Source organism: Hibiscus syriacus, unplaced genomic scaffold (assembly GCF_006381635.1).
Source record: "Hibiscus syriacus cultivar Baekdansim isolate YM2019G1 unplaced genomic scaffold, ASM638163v2 tig00110610_pilon, whole genome shotgun sequence".
NCBI classification, from domain to species: domain Eukaryota; kingdom Viridiplantae; phylum Streptophyta; class Magnoliopsida; order Malvales; family Malvaceae; genus Hibiscus; species Hibiscus syriacus.
This window is the reverse complement of record NW_024062800.1, coordinates 807,794-831,064: the sequence shown is the minus strand read 5'-3', so window position 1 is coordinate 831,064 and position 23,271 is coordinate 807,794. Positions and strand designations below refer to the sequence as shown.

The 23,271-nt window shown below is 36.3% G+C and overlaps 2 protein-coding genes and 1 long non-coding RNA gene across 7 annotated transcripts; all 3 read right to left on the bottom strand.

The window, feature by feature from the left end:
* Positions 1–2,529: 2,529 nt before the first annotated feature.
* On the bottom strand, positions 2,530–6,597 carry LOC120135430 (LIMR family protein At5g01460-like). 2 transcript variants are annotated; one of them, XM_039151688.1, is made up of 15 exons: positions 6,152–6,597; positions 5,956–6,041; positions 5,486–5,604; positions 5,247–5,357; positions 5,027–5,125; positions 4,720–4,842; positions 4,263–4,325; positions 4,070–4,134; positions 3,686–3,795; positions 3,481–3,595; positions 3,325–3,390; positions 3,046–3,156; positions 2,890–2,964; positions 2,730–2,791; positions 2,530–2,684 (listed from the first exon to the last, which is right to left on the bottom strand). In XM_039151688.1, exons 1-14 carry the CDS (start codon positions 6,499–6,501, stop codon positions 2,740–2,742), a joined length of 1,545 nt encoding a protein of 514 aa, XP_039007619.1. In that variant the 5' UTR covers positions 6,502–6,597; the 3' UTR covers positions 2,530–2,684; positions 2,730–2,739. The 2 variants fall into 2 exon arrangements, with proteins under 2 accessions (XP_039007619.1, XP_039007620.1); XM_039151689.1 differs by having other exon boundaries at positions 2,533–2,684; positions 2,730–2,787; positions 2,898–2,964; positions 6,152–6,596.
* An 803-nt stretch (positions 6,598–7,400) lies between these two features.
* LOC120135562 lies at positions 7,401–10,621 on the bottom strand. 4 transcript variants are annotated; one of them, XR_005517267.1, is made up of 5 exons: positions 10,522–10,621; positions 10,268–10,414; positions 10,088–10,174; positions 9,940–9,996; positions 7,401–7,619 (listed from the first exon to the last, which is right to left on the bottom strand). It is a non-coding gene; the product is annotated as an uncharacterized LOC120135562 (long non-coding RNA). The 4 variants fall into 4 exon arrangements; XR_005517266.1 differs by lacking the exon at positions 10,522–10,621 and having other exon boundaries at positions 10,268–10,463; XR_005517268.1 differs by lacking the exon at positions 10,522–10,621 and having other exon boundaries at positions 9,961–9,996; positions 10,268–10,463.
* Positions 10,622–13,724: 3,103 nt separating this feature from the next.
* LOC120135507 (rhodanese-like domain-containing protein 10) lies at positions 13,725–14,658 on the bottom strand. Its single transcript, XM_039151787.1, has 2 exons — positions 14,164–14,658; positions 13,725–14,099 (listed from the first exon to the last, which is right to left on the bottom strand). The coding sequence occupies exons 1-2, from the start codon at positions 14,622–14,624 to the stop codon at positions 13,901–13,903; spliced, it is 660 nt and encodes a 219-aa protein (XP_039007718.1). The 5' UTR covers positions 14,625–14,658; the 3' UTR covers positions 13,725–13,900.
* Positions 14,659–23,271: the final 8,613 nt, after the last annotated feature.

The window sequence follows — 23,271 nt, the reverse complement described above, 5'->3', positions numbered from 1 at the left end:
GGAAAACCCATTTATTTTAAACGGGGACGGGGACGGGTTTGGTAATCCCCGCCTCGATTACCCGATTACCTGCCCCGATTACCCGCCCCGATACCCGACCCGATAAATATTAAAAATAATTATTTATATATATATATAATATTAATAAATTTAATTTAAATAAAAATATATATTTAATTTAAATATATATATATATATACCCGGCCCGATTCCCAGCCCAATACCGACCCAATACCCGTTTAAATAATCGTTTGTGCTAAACGGGGATACCCGTTTCCCCGCGGTTTTTCCCGATTACCCGACGGGGATCCCCGTTTAAATCCCCGTGGTTTTTTAAACGGGGACGGGTACCGGTTTTTTAAATGGGGACGGGGACGGGGGGACCAATACCCGGCCCGAACCCGGCCCGTTGCCATCCCTAAATTCGACAAATATCATAGACTTAATTCGATTGGAAGTTTGAGGAATAAATTGAAATTGAAGATGACAACTTGTGATTTGGATGTATTAATTGATGAATGCTTGATGACAAGCATTTAATAAGTGAGAGAATTTGATAAGTGTTTAATTTAGTTAATATTTTTCTTGTAAATTACTCCTTAATCATTGGTTTTTGTGGCTTAATTGTTCGTTTTGATTCATTTTCTGTGCATGACGACAAATTCTATAAATTGCACAAAAAAGACATAATTCTGCATTTTTTTTATTTTCAGAATCAAAGCTGGCTGGAATTCGAATTTGAATTAAACTCTAGTTTAGGATAATATTTTAAACATTATATTTTATCTTTGTATTTTAGTTTAAATATGTTTTTTAGTATTTTAATTAAGTTTTAAGATATTATTTTTATATTTTATCTGTGTTTTAGGTATTTTAGTTTAAATAGGTTTTAGTCCTTTTAATTAGGATTTAGAATATTATTTAGAATATTATTTTTTAGGTATTTTAGTTTAAATAGTTTTTAGTGTTTTATTATGATTTAAGATGTTTTAGCTTGTTTTTAAGAATTTGAAGGTTATAAATACCCTCTCAGGGTAAGTTTAGAGAGATATCTCTCTCATCTGAGAATAAAATCTTCTTTTTCTCTCTAGTTTTCTCTCTATTTTCTCATACTTTTCAATTATGCTAAGTATGACTTTCGTCATGCTTAGCTAAATTTCTTTCAAGCCGAGGGCTACAGCGAAGGCTCAATTCCAAACGTGAGAATTGTAAGGTACTTAAATCGCTTCAGATTTTCTCTCTGTTTTCTGAGCTTACTTTTCAAATCAAAACGATTTCGACATTGGTTCGGATATTGTTATGGTTAACGTTTGAAGAAGGATTTGCTTATTGAAGCATATTCAACTTTCCGAGAACACACTTAGCAAAATTGTTTGTTAAGAAGAAACTGGGATCATAATCAGTTATTGTTGAAACAACATAATCCAAGTCGACAGCAAAAGAATTGTCCTTGTAAGCAGACGTGAATCTTGAAGTAAAAAACTGTTTCGATGATTCAAGGAAATTGTGACAAAGCTGAAGTCTGAGGTTACTTTCACCATAAGTTTTCTTTATTTCAATTTATTTATTTATTTTATTTGTTTATTTAATTTTTATCTCATTATACTTCTTTAAATAATTTAAAACCCCCTTTGATCTTTATTACTATTTTTAAAATCATTATTTTATTATTTTATTATTTTTCCTTTTATTATTTTATTTTATTCTATCTTTTCAATTTCATCTAGAATTCTATCTTCTTCTAAAATCAAGAAAGAGTTTTACTAAATAAGAAACACCACAGTCCCTATGGATCGACCATGCTTCTCTATACTACTTCCCATTTCTATTTAAGAAGCCAGAATTATTTTGATAGCAAAACGACGGTTATCAAGTAATACCAATTGATTTCCATTTCGATATTCAAGTGTACGAATATTGAAAAGTTTTGTTAACCTCGTGGGACAACGTCCATTTCAACATTATACCAATCAGGATGAAATTACTTCTAAAACAATAATTTTCCATGTATTAACTAGGTCCATTTTGTTTGAGTTATTTTTCTCAGCCAATACTAATGTTTTTAGTTTGCAATAGTTTATTTTCCAACCTTCCAATCAAAATATTGTCGAATTTACTTCACATTACTCCACCTTAAAGCTTTCTAATAAACGATAGTCTGTATACAATCATATAATTTAATATTTAATGAGATCAATGAGATAATTCCATTTTTTAAAAAAAAGAAAAGAAAAACATTTTCACAACAATATTATCTAATTACTGTAGGAAGATAATTAAGAATAAGTTATATTTAGTATTGTAAATTTGGTATGAGAAGGGGACGAGAATTACCCATTCATGGGAACACCAAAGCTCAAATTTAGCTCAATTCAATTTTAACAAAAGCATGAATTCGTTAATTTTTCTGAACTCCGAAGGATATATTACATCAAAGACATGGAGCCTCAATTACATGCCCAATCCAAACATGTTAGCATTTACCAAAAAAATGATTTAAAAAATAAAAACTAATAACATTACTACATACAAAAGGTGATAAAAGCAAGAATAAAGAAAAGCAGTTGGGGCACTCTACTTCAGGCAATCAATTTAACGACGGCGGAATCGCCTCTCACTCTCTAAACCTTCGACAGCCGTAAGCATCCGAGCATAACAAGCACACTCCGGAACGGAATCATATAACATAGGATTTCCAACGCTCGAGAGGCTGCTGCATTGTCTTCCGGGAAAACATTCTTAAGAGGAAAGTTGGAACTTGCCGCTAGGTTTTTTCCTTCTCCATCCCTGACAAATTCGAAAACAACAGAATCAGAGACCTTGGAATACTGGAAGCAGGCACGAGCAATTTATTCGAAGACTGGAACAGAGAATATAAAAGATAGCTGAAAACTTACAAAGGCAATGTAATACACGAAGGTCAATGCCGCTAAAACAACAAATGCGATTTGAAATACGTTATACCTGTAATGCGAATAGGCCCAAAAATGTTAATGCATGCTTCAACTGAACAAAACTTGGAATTCAAATGGTTTAAAAACTCACTTATACAAATATTTAATCCCACGAAGAGACTCCAATGTGTGGCCGAATATTTCCTGGGCAGCGGTTGCTTGAGCATAGTACCCAAATGCGGTGGAACAGAATTGTATGACACTGTAATTGCAAATGCAGATAAGATTTCATCAAATATTGTACAATGCATGATTCCCTTAATACAATTTTCAACAATCAAGCACAAACCTAGAAATTCAATGTGTTCTATTAAGAGATACCACCAGATAACATAGAAATAAGACAGAATACGTTAGCTAAGTCACCAACCTTATTGAGCACAAAAGAATAAGTCCCACATTGAACAGAAAAGAGTTCATTAAAGTAGCTCCCCACCTACAAAAATGTCCGGTAAGTATATGTCAGCCAGCTAATCGTTTTCTCAGCAATAATTAACCTAAAGGCGGTCAACATAAGATACATTACTTCATAGGGTGAATTGTAATGAAAACTAATTTGAGACCAAGCATCATTGCACCAGCAATCACAGCAAGCAGAAGGTAGAAGCAAAAGAATGCAAATGCAGCAGTACCCAGAAGACCTGAAAAGAAGGAAAAAATATATCACCCATAATTCATATATTTTGAAAGCAGCAAACAGAAAGAACGTTTAAGAACCGTATAGGAAGTACCCCATATATCGTCCAGCTTGATGAAAACCTCATTCAGGAAGGGAGAGAGTGGTGGATCGATCAGAAGGTATATAACAATATGTGCAATCCAAGCCACCGAAACAATCAACCTAACAAAGTGCCGAACAAAGGCATATTAGATAATTACTTTTAATACATTGGTGGTAACCTCATTCTTTAGAGAAAGACTAACAGTTTTATCCTTTTTCTCCAAGGATAGCAGTAATATATTTCTCTTTGGTGCATATATAGGGCTCGCACTTTGAATACATGTTATAGCCTCCTTTTTTTATTTACATGAAGCGCCATTTTCCAAACAGTGTGATGCAAAATACACAAACTCCATAGCTAATTAACAACACAATGCATGGTGTAAGCCCTCACCCTAGGATTCCCAAAACAAGTTTTGCCAAGTATCCAAGAACAGTCAAGGCCCAGGAAGTTTCAGCCTGAAATAACATAGCAAGGGGGTTAATGCAAGAATATTGAGAGAAAGAGGAGGGGGGGGGGGAGGGGGGGACATAGGGTATAGGACCGTAATCAAGTGTCATGCCTACACAAAGTTCCCAAGTTATACCTTTTCTCCTTGAGGATACATCTCTTCCAAAAGTTTTACATCTTCTTCTAGCTGAAGCAACTCCTGCAGATTTAATAAAGAATGTAAATAGCCACAAGTACATAACAATAAGAAATATGTGGAAACATCAAGTGACAACTACTTTTATCACTCATACCCCTAAAACCCAGTATTAACTTCAACTCTTACCAAGCAACAGCTAAAAACACTGCCACGAAGTAATACAGTGATTGAAATATAACTAAGCTTTATAATCATAAAGATTACAGCAGAAGCCAATTATTAAATATTATGATATTTCAACCCAAAAGGGGAACTTAATAAACAGATAACATTAGCAGTAGAGGGGGCTACAACTCATGATTAAAGGTAGTTTGGACAAAGTAGTTATTCTCATAGAGACTGGAACAAAATAGATTTCGGAGATAAATTTAAGTGTAGGATGTCAATAACATACCTTTTCCACAGCCTTAACATTTTTACGCCACTTTCTACCCTTAGAACCACTTTTTTCTTCCTGGCGAAGGCCATCAGCCGCTTTTTTCACTTCTCTTGCCCTTTTACCAAGTTCAGTTGCTTCCTACAGTATTGATTAAAACTATGGCCATGAGCTATTACAACTTAATCTACAAATATTTTTTTTTGATAAGAATTTCAGGCCTCGTTAAAAACACTTAATCTACAAATATCAATACTGTTTTCCAACTATAGTGCAAGGTTTGTTATGGCATCATCATAAGAAATAAAAAAAGAAAGCGGTGGACCTTAATATATTGTGAGCGAGTGATAACAGCCTTCGGACGGCGTATAAATGCAGCGATAAGCCCAAGGGGCAAAGAAGCAATACCTACACCACCAAATATCTGTCGAGAAATTCTGAAATGTAAGCAATATATTCTACCAAAAGAAAAGTCAACATTGACTAGAACTCTTAACTAAATTCCAATACAGATCTAATATGGATATTAGCAAGAAATTCAATACCGAGAAAAGTACTGATCCAACGATTGTGGCAAGAGCGACAACGTATTCTGGAAAGGTAGTACGCATAGTCCATGTTTTCTCTGATGAAGTATTTGCAGTATATGCAGAGCACTGTAACCAAAGAGAAAATAAGGAAATGGAATGTATGAGCTTAAAGAAACTAAGTGAAAAGATGCAATATTCTACAAGAGTAAAGGAAGGATAACACTGCATCTTCAATGGGAAAAATAATAACTAACCGCACGTGCTCCACTGCCACCAATACATGGCTGACCGCTAGAAAAATCCCAATTACTTGGGAAATTCGTAGTGTCAGAAGACAAGTGCCTAACACTAAAATCCACCTTTCCAGCTAGCCCTGACATGCCATGAAAAGGGATAAAATCAATGGTACGCCAGCTAAAATAAAACTGATAAGTAACACACAAACAATCAACAAATGCAAAAAAGCAATTTTCTTAGTAATGCCAGGCTTGCCTATGTAGAACTTTTTCTTCTTTTGGCTAAGATCTTCTGATTGTAAAAGCACCTTTAATCAAAATTAGTTTGCGGAGCATTAACAGAGCAGTTCAGTGATCAATATTGCTCATATTCCTAAATTAACATTCACCTCAATTGCTCAATATTTACATGGCAAGTAAAACGACTTACTGATCAAAGAAAAAACGCAACTAAAATTGATAAAAAAGGGACAAAAATGAAAACCAACCATATAGAATTCCAAGCAAGAGAGCACAAACAATTGCCGTTGTCACAACCCATATCAACGCGCTCTTTATCCGTTTTCCCATACTCCTGCAACAAAAACCAAATGGATAAAAAAATATAAATATATTTAAAAAAAATAGACAAATACATCAATACCATCAATGAATCATAAGAATCAAACTCATACAACCACATACTTGTCCTGATCTCCTTCGTAGTAAAACATAGCGAAGGGGATCACGAAAAAAACGAGCACAGCATCGATGATATAAACCGCGAGCCAAAGCTCTTTCATAGGCAAGGTGAGATTACACGCGCCATTGTATATCGCGTGCCGACACGCCTGCCGGTTGGCGACATCAGCCGGCAACATGAGTATGGAAATGGCAGCGATGAAGAGACCAAAAACGACGACGAATTTGGGGAAATACGCTTGGTTGGCGTCGTCCGGGTGCTGGTAATTGATAAGGAGGTAGACATTGAACAACAACACTAACACGCATACGACTACGGCGATGATCACCAGAGCGAGATTGAAATCGCCCATCGCTCCGAAGCTATCGAACCGAACCACAGTTTTGTTCTCAACTCTTCAAATTTCGAATTTCAAATTTTGTAGATCGGATCTAAGCTTTGTCTTGAGAGTCGGTTTTGTTTTGAAAAGGGAAAGGGAGGCTGAGTCCGGAGACGGTGAAGTGATTTGTTGAATTTTGGAGTATTTTTGACGTGTTGGCAGTTAAATGACGTTTCTACCCCGAAAAGAACTTGATAATGGCGGGACAAAAATGCTCGTGAAGGAGACTCGGAGTGGAGGTTAATGTAAAATCAGTTACAAGTACCGAACCAGGCTGTCTCCAATCAAACGATAAGCGTTTGATAAACTGAATGATTAAACAAAAATTGAAAATTCGTTAAGGCCTGCATCCCTTTTCTTCCTCATTTTAATATTTATGCTCCAACTGACTTGACTCAACCGTCCCAAATTTAGGACAAACCAGCGGAATTTTGAGTTGAGTTTCCTTATAATGTTTAAGGATAAACTACAAGTTTCGTCACTTAACTTTAACGTCAGTTCTGTTTTCGTTATTAATTCTTTTCAAAAAGTAATTTGGCCACTCAGTTTTGAAGATTAAATTTTATCTTTACCAAGTGAGTTATACCATGAATTTTTTAGGTCGGATCACATGAAATTTGGGTCATAAAAATCCTAACAATCTCTATATTGACACAAATTTTAAAAGTATAAGAAATCGAAATGAAAAAACTCAAATAAATGAAACATTTGAAGAAAACATAAAATCAATTATTCATCTCAACGTATAAATTCTTCACCTTAAGCATGTATTATCTATCTCCTCAACAAAATCTCTTAAGGGTATTAATCACTAATGAGTGTCAACTAAGTCCAAATAATACTTAAACTTTTTTTTGAACCATGGCAACTGCCAACCTTTCATTGATAATCTAAAACGTGTACAAAACATCAAACTGTCACAGTGGGAGGAGAAGAGAGTCGTTGCGAATAAAGGAAATTGGGGATTGTTAGTCTAGGGTTAGGGATTGAACACACAAATTTGGGAAATTGGAATCTAAAGGCACTTGAAGGGCATGTACCCATCTGGCTGGAATTAAAGAAACATGCCTAAGAAAATAAGCCCAAGCCACCTGCATCAGGAAGATAGAGTTTGTTAGCATTCGTACAATAGCTGGCAAATGTTAGATTCCCAGTACAATGTCAAGAAATAAAACCTATAAATGGGATGATCTGACCTATGCAAAATTTAAGTAAAGAATTTCCTTTTTCAAAATCTCCAATTCTCAATTCTTTCGTCTAAACTCTTTCTTTCTATCTAAGAACATAACTAATTGGTACCCATAGCCATTACTCCTAGCACTTTAATATATGGGCATGCCAAAAAGAAATCAAACGATGGCTGAAACATCTGACTTATCTGCCATTCAAAAGCAGATTGAAGATTTGTCTACCTTGGTGAAACAAGCTACAGACAATTCGAATCCTCCAAAATAGTGGGAAGCGGGAACGAAAGGATAACCAACTTGAAAAAAAAGGATGAATACGAATCAAGGATATGTGAAACAAATTCTACAAATTTTTACCGATCGAGAAGATGAGCAGGAACATACGAGTTCAGAGAATGACCAGGTGAATACTCTTACTCTTCCTCGGTGAATGTAACTATTGTGAATAAAAAGAGTAGGTTTTCATATAGACCAAATGAGGATGTTGATCTAAACCATAAGAGGTACAAACCAATCAACAATCTGTGACAAGTGATAACCAGTTGGGGGAAATAGCAATCTAAGAACTAATCTGGGTAGTTATCAGGAGGATAGAAGGGGTTATGCCTTGAACCCAGGTTCATCCATTCCGAGGCTGAAATTAGAGTTGCCTCCTTTCGACGGCAATAATCCAAGGGGTTGGTTACAAATATGCCAGAAATGTTTTCCCTTTATGTTGTTCCTGAAGATCAGAAACTGAAAGTAGTTGCAATGCATTTGGTAGGAAAAGCAGAGTCTTGGTTTGATGTCTATATCATACAGAAACATAGGGTTCATTGGCATAAATGCTTTTATTTGGAGATCGATGCTAGTTCAAAAGGGATAGGTGTTGTCCTGTCCCAAGAAGGCAGACCAATTGCTTTTTAAAGCAAAGCCTTGAGTCCTAAAAATGTTGATTTGTCCATCTGTGAAAGGGAGTATCTTGCTATTCTGTTGGTAGTTTCTAAGTGGAGGCATTACTTGGAAGGGAAGCCATTTGTCATCAAAACAGATCATGAACCATTGAAGTACTCGTTTGAACATAAATTAACTACAACTATTCAAAAGAGGGGCTTGACAAAGTTCTTAGACTTGGACTATACAATTTAGTATAAAAAAGGGAAATGTAATGTGGTAGCTGATGCTCTGTCTAGGCAATGGGAAGGTCATGGTCAATTGCAAGCTATGGTTGTTACAACCATAACTACTAGTTGGGTGAAGAAAATTAAAGAGAGCTACAAGCAGGATGACTTAGCTACTGGTTGGATTCAACTCTGTCGGTAAATCCTGATGCCGATGAGAAATGAAAGTATAACAAAGGAATTTTGAGATACAATACTAAGGTCTATATTGGAGCTTTTGGGAGTTTAAGACTATAAATATTGTAAACCCTCCATTATTCTCCTTAAGGGGGACATTCTGGAATTCAAACACCATACAATTGAGTTAAATCCTATTTTTATTAGCCAAACTTCAAGAACATGGTGACTACCAATGTCTAACACTGTGATGTGTGTCAGCAGACCAAGATTGAACATATAACACTTAGTCTCTTACAACGCCTTCCTATTACAACTCAGGCATGGGAGGTGATCACAATGGATTTCATAGAGGGTTTACCTATGTCATTTAAGAAAAACTGCATCTTGGTAATAGTTGATAAATTCACTAAGTATAACCATTTCTTATCCCTATCTCATCCCTATTCAGCATCACTTAGATAATGTCTATAAGCTCCTAGCCATCCTAAATGGCCATTTCAGATAGAGATAAGACCTTCACAACACCTTTTGGAAGGAACTGATGAAGCAATTGGGAACTAAAACATTGTTTAGTACAACCTATCACCCTCGGACAGATGGACAGACTGAAAGGGTAAACCAGTGTCTAAAGAAATCCCTAAGGGGGATTTGCTTCCTAAGTCCTAAACAATGGGCAAATGGTTATCTCATGCTGAGTGGTGGTATAACACCGATTACCACACAACATTGAAATTACCCATTTTTAGGCACTATATGGCTATCAGCCCCCAACTATGACTTGGCAGACAGACTCTCAAGTGCAAAGTGTTAATGACTTGCTCCACAGTAGAGAGGAAATAACAAGAATTGTAAAAGATCAACTAGAGCAGGCTCAAAACATAATGAAGCAATAGGCAGATAAAAATCGCTCAGAAATGGAGTTTCAAGTTGGGGAAGAAGTGTACCTGAAGTTACAGCAAGTGTACCTGAAGTTACAGCCATATCGACATAATTCCCTTGCCCTGTACAATAATCTCAAGTTAGCTGCGAGATTTTATAGCCCGTATAAAATTTTGCAAAAGATTGGGGAAGTAACGTATCGCCTCGACTTACCCAATGATTCGCGTTTGTACCCCGTGTTTCATGTGAGCCTTTTGAATAAATGAATTGGGGATTCGATTGTTGCTGCGATGAGTCCACCTGCAATGAATTATGAGAATCAATTTTAGGTTGCGCTACTGAAGATTTTGGGAAAGCGGATTGTAAATCGAAACAACAGGCCTATGACTCAACTAGTGGTTCAATGGGTTAACCTCAACTACGATCACGACACTTGGGAGGACTATTTCGTTCTTAAGTCCCAATTTCCACGGTTGATCCTTGGGGTCAAGGATCGTTTCAAGGGGCGGGTATTGTCACAGTGGGAGGAGAAGAGAGTCGCTGCATAGAAATGAAATTGGGGATTGTTAGTCAATGGTTAGGTATTGAACACACAAATTTGGGAAATTTGAATTTAAAGGCACGTGAAGAGCATGTGAAGAACTTACCCATCTGGCTAGAATTAAATGATCATGCCCAAGAAGAGAAGCCAAGCCACCTGCATCAGGAAGATAGAGTTTGTTAGCATTCGTACAGTAGCTGGCAAATGTTAGATTCTGAGTACAATGTAAAGAAATAAAACTTGTAAATGGGATGATCTCACATATGCAAAATTTGAATCAAGAATTTTATTTCTCTAAATCTCAAATTCTCTATTCTTTAATCTAAACTCTTTCTTTCTATCTAAGAACATAACACAAACCATTTATAAGTGATGAGCAATAATTAAAGCCAACCAGTTGTGATGCACTAACCAACAAAACAAACTCAGAAAAATAACATAGGCTGGCGTTTCAAAGCCCCTTGAAAAAACGGTGAATAACAACAAGGAACCAAAAACTAGAACACTTCGAGCCTTCAAAGCACAAAAACCCATCTCAAATCACCATTTACAGAGGGTCTAAACAGCGACAATCTACCGATGCTTCAACTTTCACGCAACAAGGAGCTTCTTCGATCCAGATCATTATTACCCAACGACGACTCCCCCACCAGGAGATACGATGCCTTATTGCGGGAGCGAGGAGTAAAATAGAATAAGTAAGAACGAAAAGGGGTCGTCCTCCCCTTCACTTCACTGATTACGGTACTAATTTCTGTTAAGTTTATCTCTCTTGACTTTAACTTGTTTATGACTGCTTTTGAATCACCTTCAACCATAATATCAATGAAACCCAAGTCAGCAGCAAACAAAATGGCATGAAGGGCCTCCATAGCCTCGACCATAAACACAGAGGTAATCCTTAAATACCATCTTCTACAAGCTCCTAATACGAATCCAAAATGTTTTCTAATGACCACTCCGGTCCATGAATGTTGCTGGGAATGGATAAAATGAGCATCGAAGTTTATTTTCACCGTCGGAGAACTCGGGGCCTTCCAACAGACGAAAAGAGGTTGCTGAGGGCCATAAATTACAAATGTAGCCCTCAAAAATTCAGAGCATTGGGACTTTATCAAGGTAATCACCTCCTCCTTTTTTTGCACTTTACCTTCATGAAATTGGATATTTCTCGTGTACCATGGAGCCCAAATTATGACCACAATTTATGCATGTGTATTACTCGGATGATGACTAAATAACTATTCCAACCAAACTAGAAAATCATCTGCTTGATTTACACCAGTCCAAGAATAAGGAAAAATAGACCAAACAGATTGCGCTAACACACAGTCACACACAATGTGAACCCTATTTTCAACTCCCATATTACAACATGGGCAAGTAGGATTATTAATAATCTTTTCTCATATAAACACTATAAAGACGGAATAAAATTATGAACGAAATGCCATACATGCAACTTGATTTTTCTTTGACACGAACTTGCCCATATGTACTTAAACACGACAGACCTTGTTGGCAAATCCTCAACTTCTTCTAATAAAAGCTATAAACCCCAGATTTTTCTCCACTCCAAACTTTGTAATCAACCTGATTAAAGTGAGAGAGTGGAATGCCCAGAATGTAGTTTGCCTCTTCCTGGTTAAATATTCTCCTAATAATCGATTCCCTCCAAATCATATTATCGCCCTCTATCAAATCCGCAATGGATTAAACCGAGTCATCTCGCATAGACTCTAGCCTTCGAGGAATACTTGTTGGCAACCAAAAATCATTCCAAATTGAGATCAAGCTCCCCGATCCCACCTTCCAACGCATACCCTTCTCTAACAGTCCCTTTGCACTCCATATACTTTGCCAGATGTATGAAAATGAAGAACCTCGACGGGAAGACAAAAAATCTCCCGCAGGGAAATATTTGGCCTTCAAAATTCTAGCTACCAAAGAAGAAGAATTGTGAACCAATTGCCAGCCCTGTTTTGCCAACAAAACTATATTAAATTTTGCCAAGTTGCAAAAATCGAGGGGCCCATTTTCCTTAAGGTGACACAACCTCTTCCATTGACACCAATGAATACCACGTTTGTTCTCCGACTTCTGCCATCAGAATCTCGACATGATACTCTCAAGCTCCATTCATAAACTCTTTGGCAAAAGAAAACATGACATAGCGAACAAATGAATCGCTTAAGGATGGACTTTATAAATACTTCCTTACCACCTTGAGACAGGACCCGAACGCACCACCCCATACTCGACTCTGGAATTTTTCCCGCAAAACGCAAAAGCCGCTCCTTTATTTCTTCCCACAATAGCGGGAAGGCCCAAATATTTTTTCGGGTTGGAAATATTTGAAATTCTCAGAATACGCCGAACGTCATTGCGATTTTCATCAATAACATTTGAACTGAAGAAAAGCCTTGATTTAACAAAATTTATCTCTTGTTCAGAACATTCCCCGTATATTCAAAGGATCTCTTTCATCTGAATTGCCACATTGCGCGAAGCTTCCCTAAACAGTAGATTGTCATCAGCAAAAAAGAGATGAGAAACCAAAGGGGCATACATGTTTATCCGAACCCCATGTAACAAACCAACATCAATGGAGAAGCAAATCAGAGAAGAAAGCCCTTCATTGTAGATTAAAAATAGATACGGGCTTAGAGGATCACCCTCTTTACGGATTGAAAGATGTACCTGTCACACCATTAATTACAACCGAATACGAAACAGAACAAATACAATATTTGAGCATCCGGATCCAGGAAGCTTTAATGTTATTGATTCATGTGATAAATTGAATTTTATTTTATTTCTCAAATTCATTTTGTCTACAAAATTGAACTCTTTTACGTTTTTCAAAATTGTCATACTTATGGTTGTCTTGTTCATTGCAATATTCTTTTTTTCTTGATTGAGTCGAGATATTTTCACCACTAACGTGGTCTTCTTACAGGAAGAATCAAATAATGGTTGCATAGACTAAAATTGTTGAAGTGTGCCGAACATAGAATTTGACATTATTTCTCTGCTTTTTTTTATCACAACTAGAAAGCTTTTATAAATTTCCATAGTTCCACCTTCAATAAAGTACCTGTATTTTTATTTTTTTTGAACTCGGAGTATCTAATGAAATTAATTTTTTTTTCTCAAATTCAGAACATGCTTTATATTACCAAGTGGTGGAACATCTTAATCTTAATAGTATCAATACATGTAATCTTATAACAATTATTAGATTTTAACTTAATATGAACACCAGAAAATTTTATACGTCGGAAATCAGTCCGTTTAAAACTTATATGAATATTTAGAAAAAGTAAATTGAAAAACATCGACTCGTAATAGACACTGGGACGGGAGCATTGCTAAATATCAGCCTGTTTATGTGAACTAAAAGTGGGAAATGGCTACCTCAATTTCGTTCTATCCAAATGAAAACAAGAGAAAGTAATACGAAACACCCCCAAGTAGCAATCCAATTACTCTTTGCCCACAGCTTGCAAGAGGAGGAGCAATTTCAGAAAGTAATACGAAACACCCCCAATCGTAGCGTACTTCAACTTCTCAGGCCCTTCCACTTCCGGGAAATCACTATCTGCAGAACGATTGAATCCGCCGGCCAACCACCCCAAGTTCTTATATCCTCCGTCGTATAGCTTCGAAGTGGCCATCATAGACCTAAGCACAACAATATCATCACCCAAAAAACCACAAAACAAAGAAGTTGACATGAAGCTTTTACCTTAGACCTTCACCGCAAGCCACGAGCAGCTTAGCATCCTTGTTGTCGGAGACAGCGGCATCAACCTCTTGGATGAAATCAGGGTTAATCATGGTGAAGTTTTGGCCAGTCCACAAGCCAATGTACCCAAAATGAACCCATTTCTTCAAAAGAGTAATGGGGCTATTGTCCGTGTCCTTGACGAAGAGTGGCACGTGAAGTGACCCTTTAACATATCCTTTTACTCGCTCCCACTGCGGTCTAATGTCCAGCAACTTGAAGCCGTCGGAGTTCAGGGCTGTTGCTGCGTCCTTCGGCAGTATGGGTTTCACTTCACCCGACTGAATTAGCTGTTGGACGCTGCTTGAAGCCGCGGTGTTGAGTCTAATGGTTCTGGTTTTATAGGACGTGAACAAAGGTGGTTTCGGTTGCTTCTCTTGCTTCAGCAAGGATGACCGGAAGTGGTTCAGTTGAACTGCCATTTTTGTTCCCTATCCTAAAAAATATCAGCCGTGTCTGCTTGTTCACTTATTTTTCTTTGTTTCCGCCTGTTGGAGCCCACGACGTTATCTTCCAAATTTTAGTTAAATTACATTAGAAGTACCCAATTTATGGCTCAAATTCTAGACGGGTCTAAAATTTTAAACTATTCTAATTAATTCCTTTTTTAGTAACTTATGGTAATTACAAGGTAATATAAGTTTATGATATTTTTTAGTCATTGACATTGTACAACCTTGTAGAAACAACTGCTCAAATTTAAAATCTCTAAAAAAATAATTTTATCTTTTACTATTAAAATCGTTTAATGAATTCTCTAATTTTCAACGTCGTTTTAATTACATCATTCTTTTGGTTTATGCATTGGTTCAAGCAATAAATGTCAATTTGGATACTTGGATATGATTTTAAATATCAATTTTGAAGTTATTTTTAAAAAGTGACTTATTAAAAATACCGTAGAAAAGAATTTTTAAAAATATCTTTTTAATAGTGTAATTTAAAATTTAAATGTTTAAAATTATTGTTAAAAGTGATTTTAAAAAGAGAAAATAAACTCAGTGACCGAAAATGCCTTATAATATATGATTTTAATCAACTTTTTTTGGATTTGCGAAAATGACCAACAAATTCGCAACACGAACTCCTATTTCGCAACCCAGTTTCCAAATTCGCGTTGCGAATATGTAAATCGCAACGCGAATTTGTAAATCGCAACACAGAAGTCAAATTCGCAACACAAAAGTCAAATTCGCAACACAAAAGTCAAATTTGCAACACATAAGTCAAATTCGCAACTGAATTTCAAAATCACAACTCGATTTTCGAATTCGCAACACGAATTTAATTTCGCAACAGGTTTTATTTTTGCAACACAAATGTTTTGGGTATATAACTACGCAGCAGTAACAACTCATAACTTAAATCCCTAAATCACAACTCATTCCATCTTTATCTATCACTCTCTCCGGCGACATCTGTTCCTATATCCAACGACATCCTTCCCCATCTCTAATTTTTTTTAAATAATTTTATTTCTATACAATTTTTCAATGATTTCTCTCCCAAATTATCAACTATCAACTTAATAAAGGTATGTTTTTCTCTAAGTTAGTGCTGATATCTAGTTTATAGCTCGTTTGTTTAGTAAATTAATTTACAATTTGTAGAATGAAATCATCTAATGTTGATCATGTTTGGATAGATTTGAGTTTTGAAGGGTCATGGGAGAATGTTCATGGTGTTTTACAATATGTGCCTTTACCCATGAATCTTCAACTAAAACTGTCATTAAAAAAGTTAACTTATGAAACTCTAATGTTACGTGTTGCAAAGAAATTGAATTTAGAGCCTCTAAGTGGATTTAGGCTATCTTATAAGAGAAAAGGTAAAGTTTATTTGTTAATCGACAATGAAGATATTGAACGATTCATTGCTTACATTAGTGTTTCGCAAGAAGATGATGTTACATTAGATGTTGTTGAACCTAAAAGTAGTGAAGTTGGGTCAGTAGCGGGTAGTAATCAACTAAGTTCTTCAACCCCAGTTTATGGTGCTCACAATGTACAACGTTGTTATCAACCTCAAATTTAATGGTTCCACTACAATTTCATCACAAAGAAAATTTTGTTTCACCACAAAGAAAATTTTGTTTCACCACATTTCCAATACCGAACACAATCTTTTCCTAATCCAAATCCCAATCAACTTTCAGCACCAAATTCCGGTTTTCGTATTAACCAGTTAAACGATTATGAGCCAACAGAAAAAATTGTGAGTACTAGTCAGTATTCGAAATTTGATCTTGGTCAATACCCGGACTTTGATCTTGGTCAATACTCGGATTTTGATGATGTTTCAGAAGAAGAAACATACCCTACGTGTAATGATTTTGATATTGGTCAATACCCGAATTTTGATGATGAAACAGCCGCTGCCGAGGAAGATGTTGTTGATGATAATGAGGAGGAAGTTATGACTGTGAATGAACATGTTGAACATCCATTCTTTAATTCATATAACCCTGAAGAAGAAGTCACCGAAGAAAACAAAAAGAAGAAAATACCACGGGAGTATAACTAAAATATGCCCGAATTACTTCAGATATTGGAAGAAGAGTTGGTAAAGATAGCAGTTGATTGTTACACAAAAGTTATTTGTATCAAGAAAGATGATTGTTTTGATACAAAGGAAGACTTGAAGATAGTTTTGTATACGAAATGTGTGGAATATGGCTATCAATTAAAAGTTAACAAATCAAGCAAAGATCGTTTTGAAACAAAGTGTATGATTGACAAAAATTATATGTGGCGTATGATTGCAAAGAGGATAAAAGATTACGAAATGTTTCAAGTTAGGACCTTTATTGATAAACATACATGTTCAAGAACCCAAGTTTTTTCTCACCATAGACAGGCAAACAAAAAGGTGTTGGGTGGTTTTCTAGCTGAGTTAATGTTTATGAATGGCAGAGTATATCGGAGACATGAAATTATGACTGACATGAATGCTCGGTTCAAGATTAGTATCTCATATTCTCAAGCTTGGAGAGCCAAATGTTATGCCTTGGAATTGTTGAGGGGGTCTCCAGAAGCATCGTTTGCCCAACTGTCGGCTTATTGTCACAATTTAAAGCTGAAAAATCTTGGGTTAGTAACTCATATCAAAACAGATAGAGATGGACGCTTTGGGTTGCTGTTTATCGCCATTGGTGCTGTGGTTAGTAAATCAATATAATTTTGTTGACTCATTTTTTGTTAGTTACATGCATTTCATATTTAAATGATTATATTTCTTGTGTATATTATTTTGTAGATTCGTTCGTTTATTACTTGTATGCGCCCAGTTATTATAGTTGACGGAGCACATTAGAAAGGTCGATACCTTGGAGTAAACTTATTAGCAGTAGCCATGGATGCTAACAATGGGATACTGCCAATAGCTTACGGGGTTGGCAAATCTGAAACCTCTGATTCATGGACATGGTTTATAGGGCATCTTAGGGATTACATAAGTCCTATTAGCAATTTGAAAATCATATCTGATAAGGCAAACTCAATTGACAACGCTGTTAGAAGGTGTTTCCCAGATGTTTTTCATGGACTTTGTGGTGTTCATTTGTACAGAAATCTAAAATCAATGTCTGCTAGTATAAAAAATCACAAATGGACATATTGGAAGGCTGTAAAAGCTTATCGGGAAGTGGATTTTAATAAGCATATAAATTGTTTAAGACGTGTTTTGCCTCAATGTGCTCAAACACTAGAAGATGTCGGGTTTGAAAGATGGTCAAGAGTACATCAACTTAGAGCAAGATATGGTTTCATGACATCTAATAGTGCAGAATCAATCAACGCTCTAAGTCGTCATTCCCGGAAATTACCCATTACTATGTTAATGGAGTTTTTTCGAGCCTCTATTCAACAGTGGTACTACAAGAAAAGAAACCATGCAGGTATTATTTCTTTAAATTCGTAACTTATCATATATTTTACTAAGTATTATTTATTTAAATTTACAGGAACATTGGAACGTCGTGTTACACCATGGACTGAAAAAAAGATCACTAAACGTGTTGTGAAGTCAACGTCATGGAGAGTTGAACCATGTTCAAACACTTTGTTTGAAGTATTGGATAATAACTTAAATGGGCTTGTCGATCTAAATACAAAAACGTGTAGTTGTATGAAACGGAAAACATCTGGTTATCCGTGTGACCATGTTATAAAAGTTGCTCTTCATCTAAACCAAGATGATTCAAGCGCATACACTATGGATTGCTACACTACAGAAGTATATCGACAGACTTATGCCGAGATTGTCTACCCTATTCCACATCCTTCTGAGTGAGACATACCAGATGACTGACAAATAGTTTTGCCACCAGTCATGGACAACAGGCTACCTGACCGACCAAAAAATCACGATCGTATACCGTCTAAGGGTGAAGAGAAGAGGATATCTACATGTAGTCGGTGCAAGGAAAGTGGTCATACAAGGTTGACCTATGGATCACCAGTGCCATCACAATCATCTTTTCCTTTACCAAAATATGGATCCTCATCAAAATCCAAAGCTCATATGGTGCCAAGCAAAAGGAAATCAAAATCTCAATCAAAATCAAAATCCCAATCACAACCGACTTCACCTTTTGAGACTTATTAACTTAGGTAATTTTTAAATGCAAATGTTGTATTATGTGTGAATGCATACATTTTCAGTTAGACATTCATTAGTAACTTGAGTTTGAACATTGCTATGATCTGTTCAGTTGTTATCACTTATCAGATTGATGTCTGTTATCTTTTTAAAGGTGTTTTCCTTGAATTCGCAACGCGAAAGTCAAATTCACGTTGCGATTTTTTGTTGCGATTGTTGCGAAAATCAAAATCGCAAACCGAAAATCACAACGCGAATTTGACTTTTGCGTTGCGAATTTAACTTTAACGTTGCAAATTTGACTATTGCAACACGAAAATCGCAATGCAAATTTGACTATCGCAACGAGAAAATCGCAACGCGAATTTGACTTTCACGTTGCGAAAGTGTACCTTCAACAATCTTTTTTGCCTTCAACATAATGTAGATTGAATTTAAACAAATCAACTTTTATAAATCAATGAAACAAGTAAAAAATAATTCTTATTTACACATCAATTAAACAAATCAACTTTTACAAATCAACAAGCAAAAAATAATTCTTATTTCCTCAACAAATCAACTTTTACAAAGAGAACAAATCAATGTAAAATTCAATTAAACAAGGAAAAAAAGTGTACCCCAGACAGTTGTTTATGCACAAATACATCAATTTCACGTAGCTCACGTTAGGAATAACCTGCAGAAACTAAACATTTGCTCAAACAACACTTTCTACACATCTAAAACCAACAAACAACAAATTATTGAATTCTAGGTACTTAACCAAACATTTTCAAACCAACAAAGAGTATATATGTTAACAACACTTGCTCAAACTTACCAATTGTTTATGCAAACTTTCAGCACGCGGATGCAGGTAGGCAACGTCTCACATATATCACTCGAGCCATAAAATGCCAAAACCATAAGCCTACTGTACCTCTATCTCTATCTGTGGGAGGTAGAAGGTGTTTACTTCCTGTCGTCAAATGCTACAAGCACATGCATACAAGAGGACCACAATCCCCTCTGGCTCCCTCTGTTTGTTGTGGCACGGTATCGTCTCTGATCATTGTAACTTTGAACTTTTTTGGCTTCGTGTTTCCAGAATTTGTCAAATAATCAATCGCGTCCAAGTATTTCGCCAAATGAGCGCTCCATCCCTTACAAATAATATCTCTCAAATCGGACAATGGTATGTAATTCAACATGCTGTCATATACCATTGTCTTCAGGGATGGGAGCTGAAGCTCGACGAGAAGCCAATGACGACGTTCCAAAACAGGGATAAAAACCTGCAATCATAAATAATTACGCACATCAAATAAAATTTATGAAAACCTTTAAAATATTCAAAAAATAAATACTAACCTTATCGACCTCCCACAACGCAGGATAAAGTTTAGCTTTTCCATTACCCAACGTATATGAAGCATCTCTCGGATCCTTCAAGTGAGCTACATGAAAAGACGTAGGCATAATAGTCCATCGAGTATTTCTTATTTTCCTCAATTTCCTTATTATTAGAAGATGTGACACCCATGCATCAATATGTTGTTTTATAAAAAAAATACAAATATTAGTGAATTTATTAATAATTTAAAAAAAATTTAATCAAAATGCAATATAAGAAAAATATAAGACTTACCACCCCTTCGAGATAGCCATTATCTTCAACCCCTAATAAAATACCCCACCAAGACCGATTAAGAAACAAATGCATAACATCGTCGAGTTTGCATAGGTCAGAATAACACCCATTTCTCCGCTCATGTAGATAAAAATCAACTACGGTCTTAGCCCAAAGGGTATTATCTGTAATTGTGTCTGGTAGTGTTCCCCTCTCCTGCTGAGGAATGGTATTGGCTGGTAACACATACGAAAGCCAACTCGCATCCATCATATCGGGCACGGGAGGGTATTTATCAATATGTCGACATATGACGCTATGTAAATCGGGCTCTTGAACTGCAGGCGGGACCTCTTAAACGATGACAGGGGCCTCTTAAACGGTAAGAGGGGCCTCTTCGATGATGAGAGGGGTCTCTTGAACGATAGGAGGCGCCTCTTGAACGATGATAAGTGCATCGGGCTTCTTCTTATGGAGTCTTGGCACTAGTGGGGTGAACGGAGACGTAATGACACGTGCACGACGTCTGATGCGTGAACCCCATCATACAAGAAAAACCCGACGTAAAGTATTTACCTTATCGAGCCGCTGAAAATAAATTAATACATAAATCAGTAAATAAATAAATAATGTCGAAAAAAGGTTATTTACATTTATAGTATAGTATTAAACAAATTTATCTCATCGCGTAGAGTATGAACCTCATTCTACAACGATGAAACAATCTCGCGTAGAGCGGCAACCTCATCATATAAAGTAGATACCTCACCATGTACCGCACCATTGTCATCGCGTAAAAAATCTACCTCACCTCGTAAAGACCGAACCTCATCACGCCATGCACCATTGTCTTCACGTAAAGTATCGACCTCATGACGCAAAGCATCGACCTTATCACGTAACTCCCCTAACTCATCCCGTTGAGGTAGAGAACAGGGAGATAAATGCCGTGGCCTCTTTGCCGGTCGCCTATCATGAGGTGATGGTGGAGAAGAGGCTCGATGATGTGATGGAATAGGTGATGGTGGAGGTGGAGAAGAGGCTCGATCAGGTGATGGCTCCGGGTGTCGAGCTGTAGAATCGGCCCGATCAGGTGATGGCTCTCGAAGTTGGGGGTGCTCATCATCTGTCCCATCAAAAAACCGCTTACTAACTTGCCACCAATCAGTGGCAAGCTCAGCCTCTGTAGGTGTCAGCCTCTGTAATGAATAGTTGGCCTCCTAACAATATAAAAACTCAAACAAAGTTAAATGTGTACTAGTAATAACTTGTTTATATATGGTATTATTTGTGTGTTAACTTACATCATTCATCGTCGTATATGGGAGTAACTCTTCTCAATCCAATATGTGGATCCTCTTCCAGGTAATAGCCCTAGGAATATCATTTGATTTTTTTATCGCATATGTACGCATGCTGGGGAAAGCCTCAAATATCCAAATCTACAAACAATATAATAGACAAACATTAGTAATTGTTAAATAATTAATTATAATTTTGGAAACATTATATAGAAATTCTTACCTTAAAGGCCCAAGTAAATCATGTTAAAGTGTATTTAGAACCATCGCCCCGCAAACTTTTTCGGTCCTCAAAGGCAAACAACAACTTCTTCCAGATAGCTTTCCATAGATATGAACCCCACGGAAACAGGTTCCATGCATTTAGGTCCTCTACCAATAATATTAGGTCCTCAGAGATAGGTTGTCTGCCCTCTTTGCCTAAAAAGTCGGCATACAAAAGTAATAAATGGCATACTCGGACAACATCAAGGTCATCTATCCGAGTAAAACCATCTTTAACAAATAATCTCTTCAAGTCGTCGACGTGTAAACTCGGCTTCGACTTTGCCAGATCAGGAAAAACCCGAGATAACCATGATGGGCTGGAGATATGACTAGTGTACCGGGTTACTTCATAGTGTCCGAAGCGTAGATCAGTGATTAAGCAAAACTCCTCCCGCCCAAAACAAGTATACGCCGGAGGAAAATGAAACCATATCTCTTCATCACCACATTGTATCTTCTCGGGTAGATCGTTAGTCATGGTCTGAAGAAACAAATGTGTCAACATAGCATCTCCACTCGAATGTTGTACTTTTAGCCATGGCCCGAAGTAAGTATCCTCAAACAATTTTCTTTGTAGAGGTGTAAGCATCGACACAATTTTAGTGGCTAGGCTTAATTTATTCCTTAAGGTCAATGCAACCGAAAAAAATTTCTACAAAAACAATAAACATACCAAGTTAGATATACCAAAAACTACAAATTATACACTATAAACAGACATGATATTAAACAGTGAAAACAAAGCCAAATATGTTTCAAACTAGCACGATATTCACCCAAGTCATTATTCCATCATAGTTCACAAAATGCATCAGATAACATTCCAGAAGTAAGCACTTATATAAACATAAAAGGACAACATATAGGTTTACTGTAGGTTCAAGGACAATATAAAGAGTAGTAGTTTATTCTTGAAACTTAAATAGCAACACTGTGAAGTTAGTATTTTTCTTTGTTTTTTGGTTGAAGTAATGCAATTCATTCAAGTTTCAATTTGCAGAATAATAGTAGTTTCTGAAACTTAAATTCGCAACGCGAAAATGAAAATCGCAACGAGAAAATCGCGTTGCAAATTTAAGTTTCAGAAACTACTCTTATTCTGCAAATTGAAAATTGAATGAATTGCATTACTTCAACAAAAAAAAGACATATACTAACTTCACAAGGTTAAAGACTAAACAGTTTAGCAGTATTGGCAGCAACCGAATAAATTTACTAAGAGATTAATCTATATATATTGAAATTACCAGTAAATTTATCATCAATATAAGAAAAATCTAATAATAATAC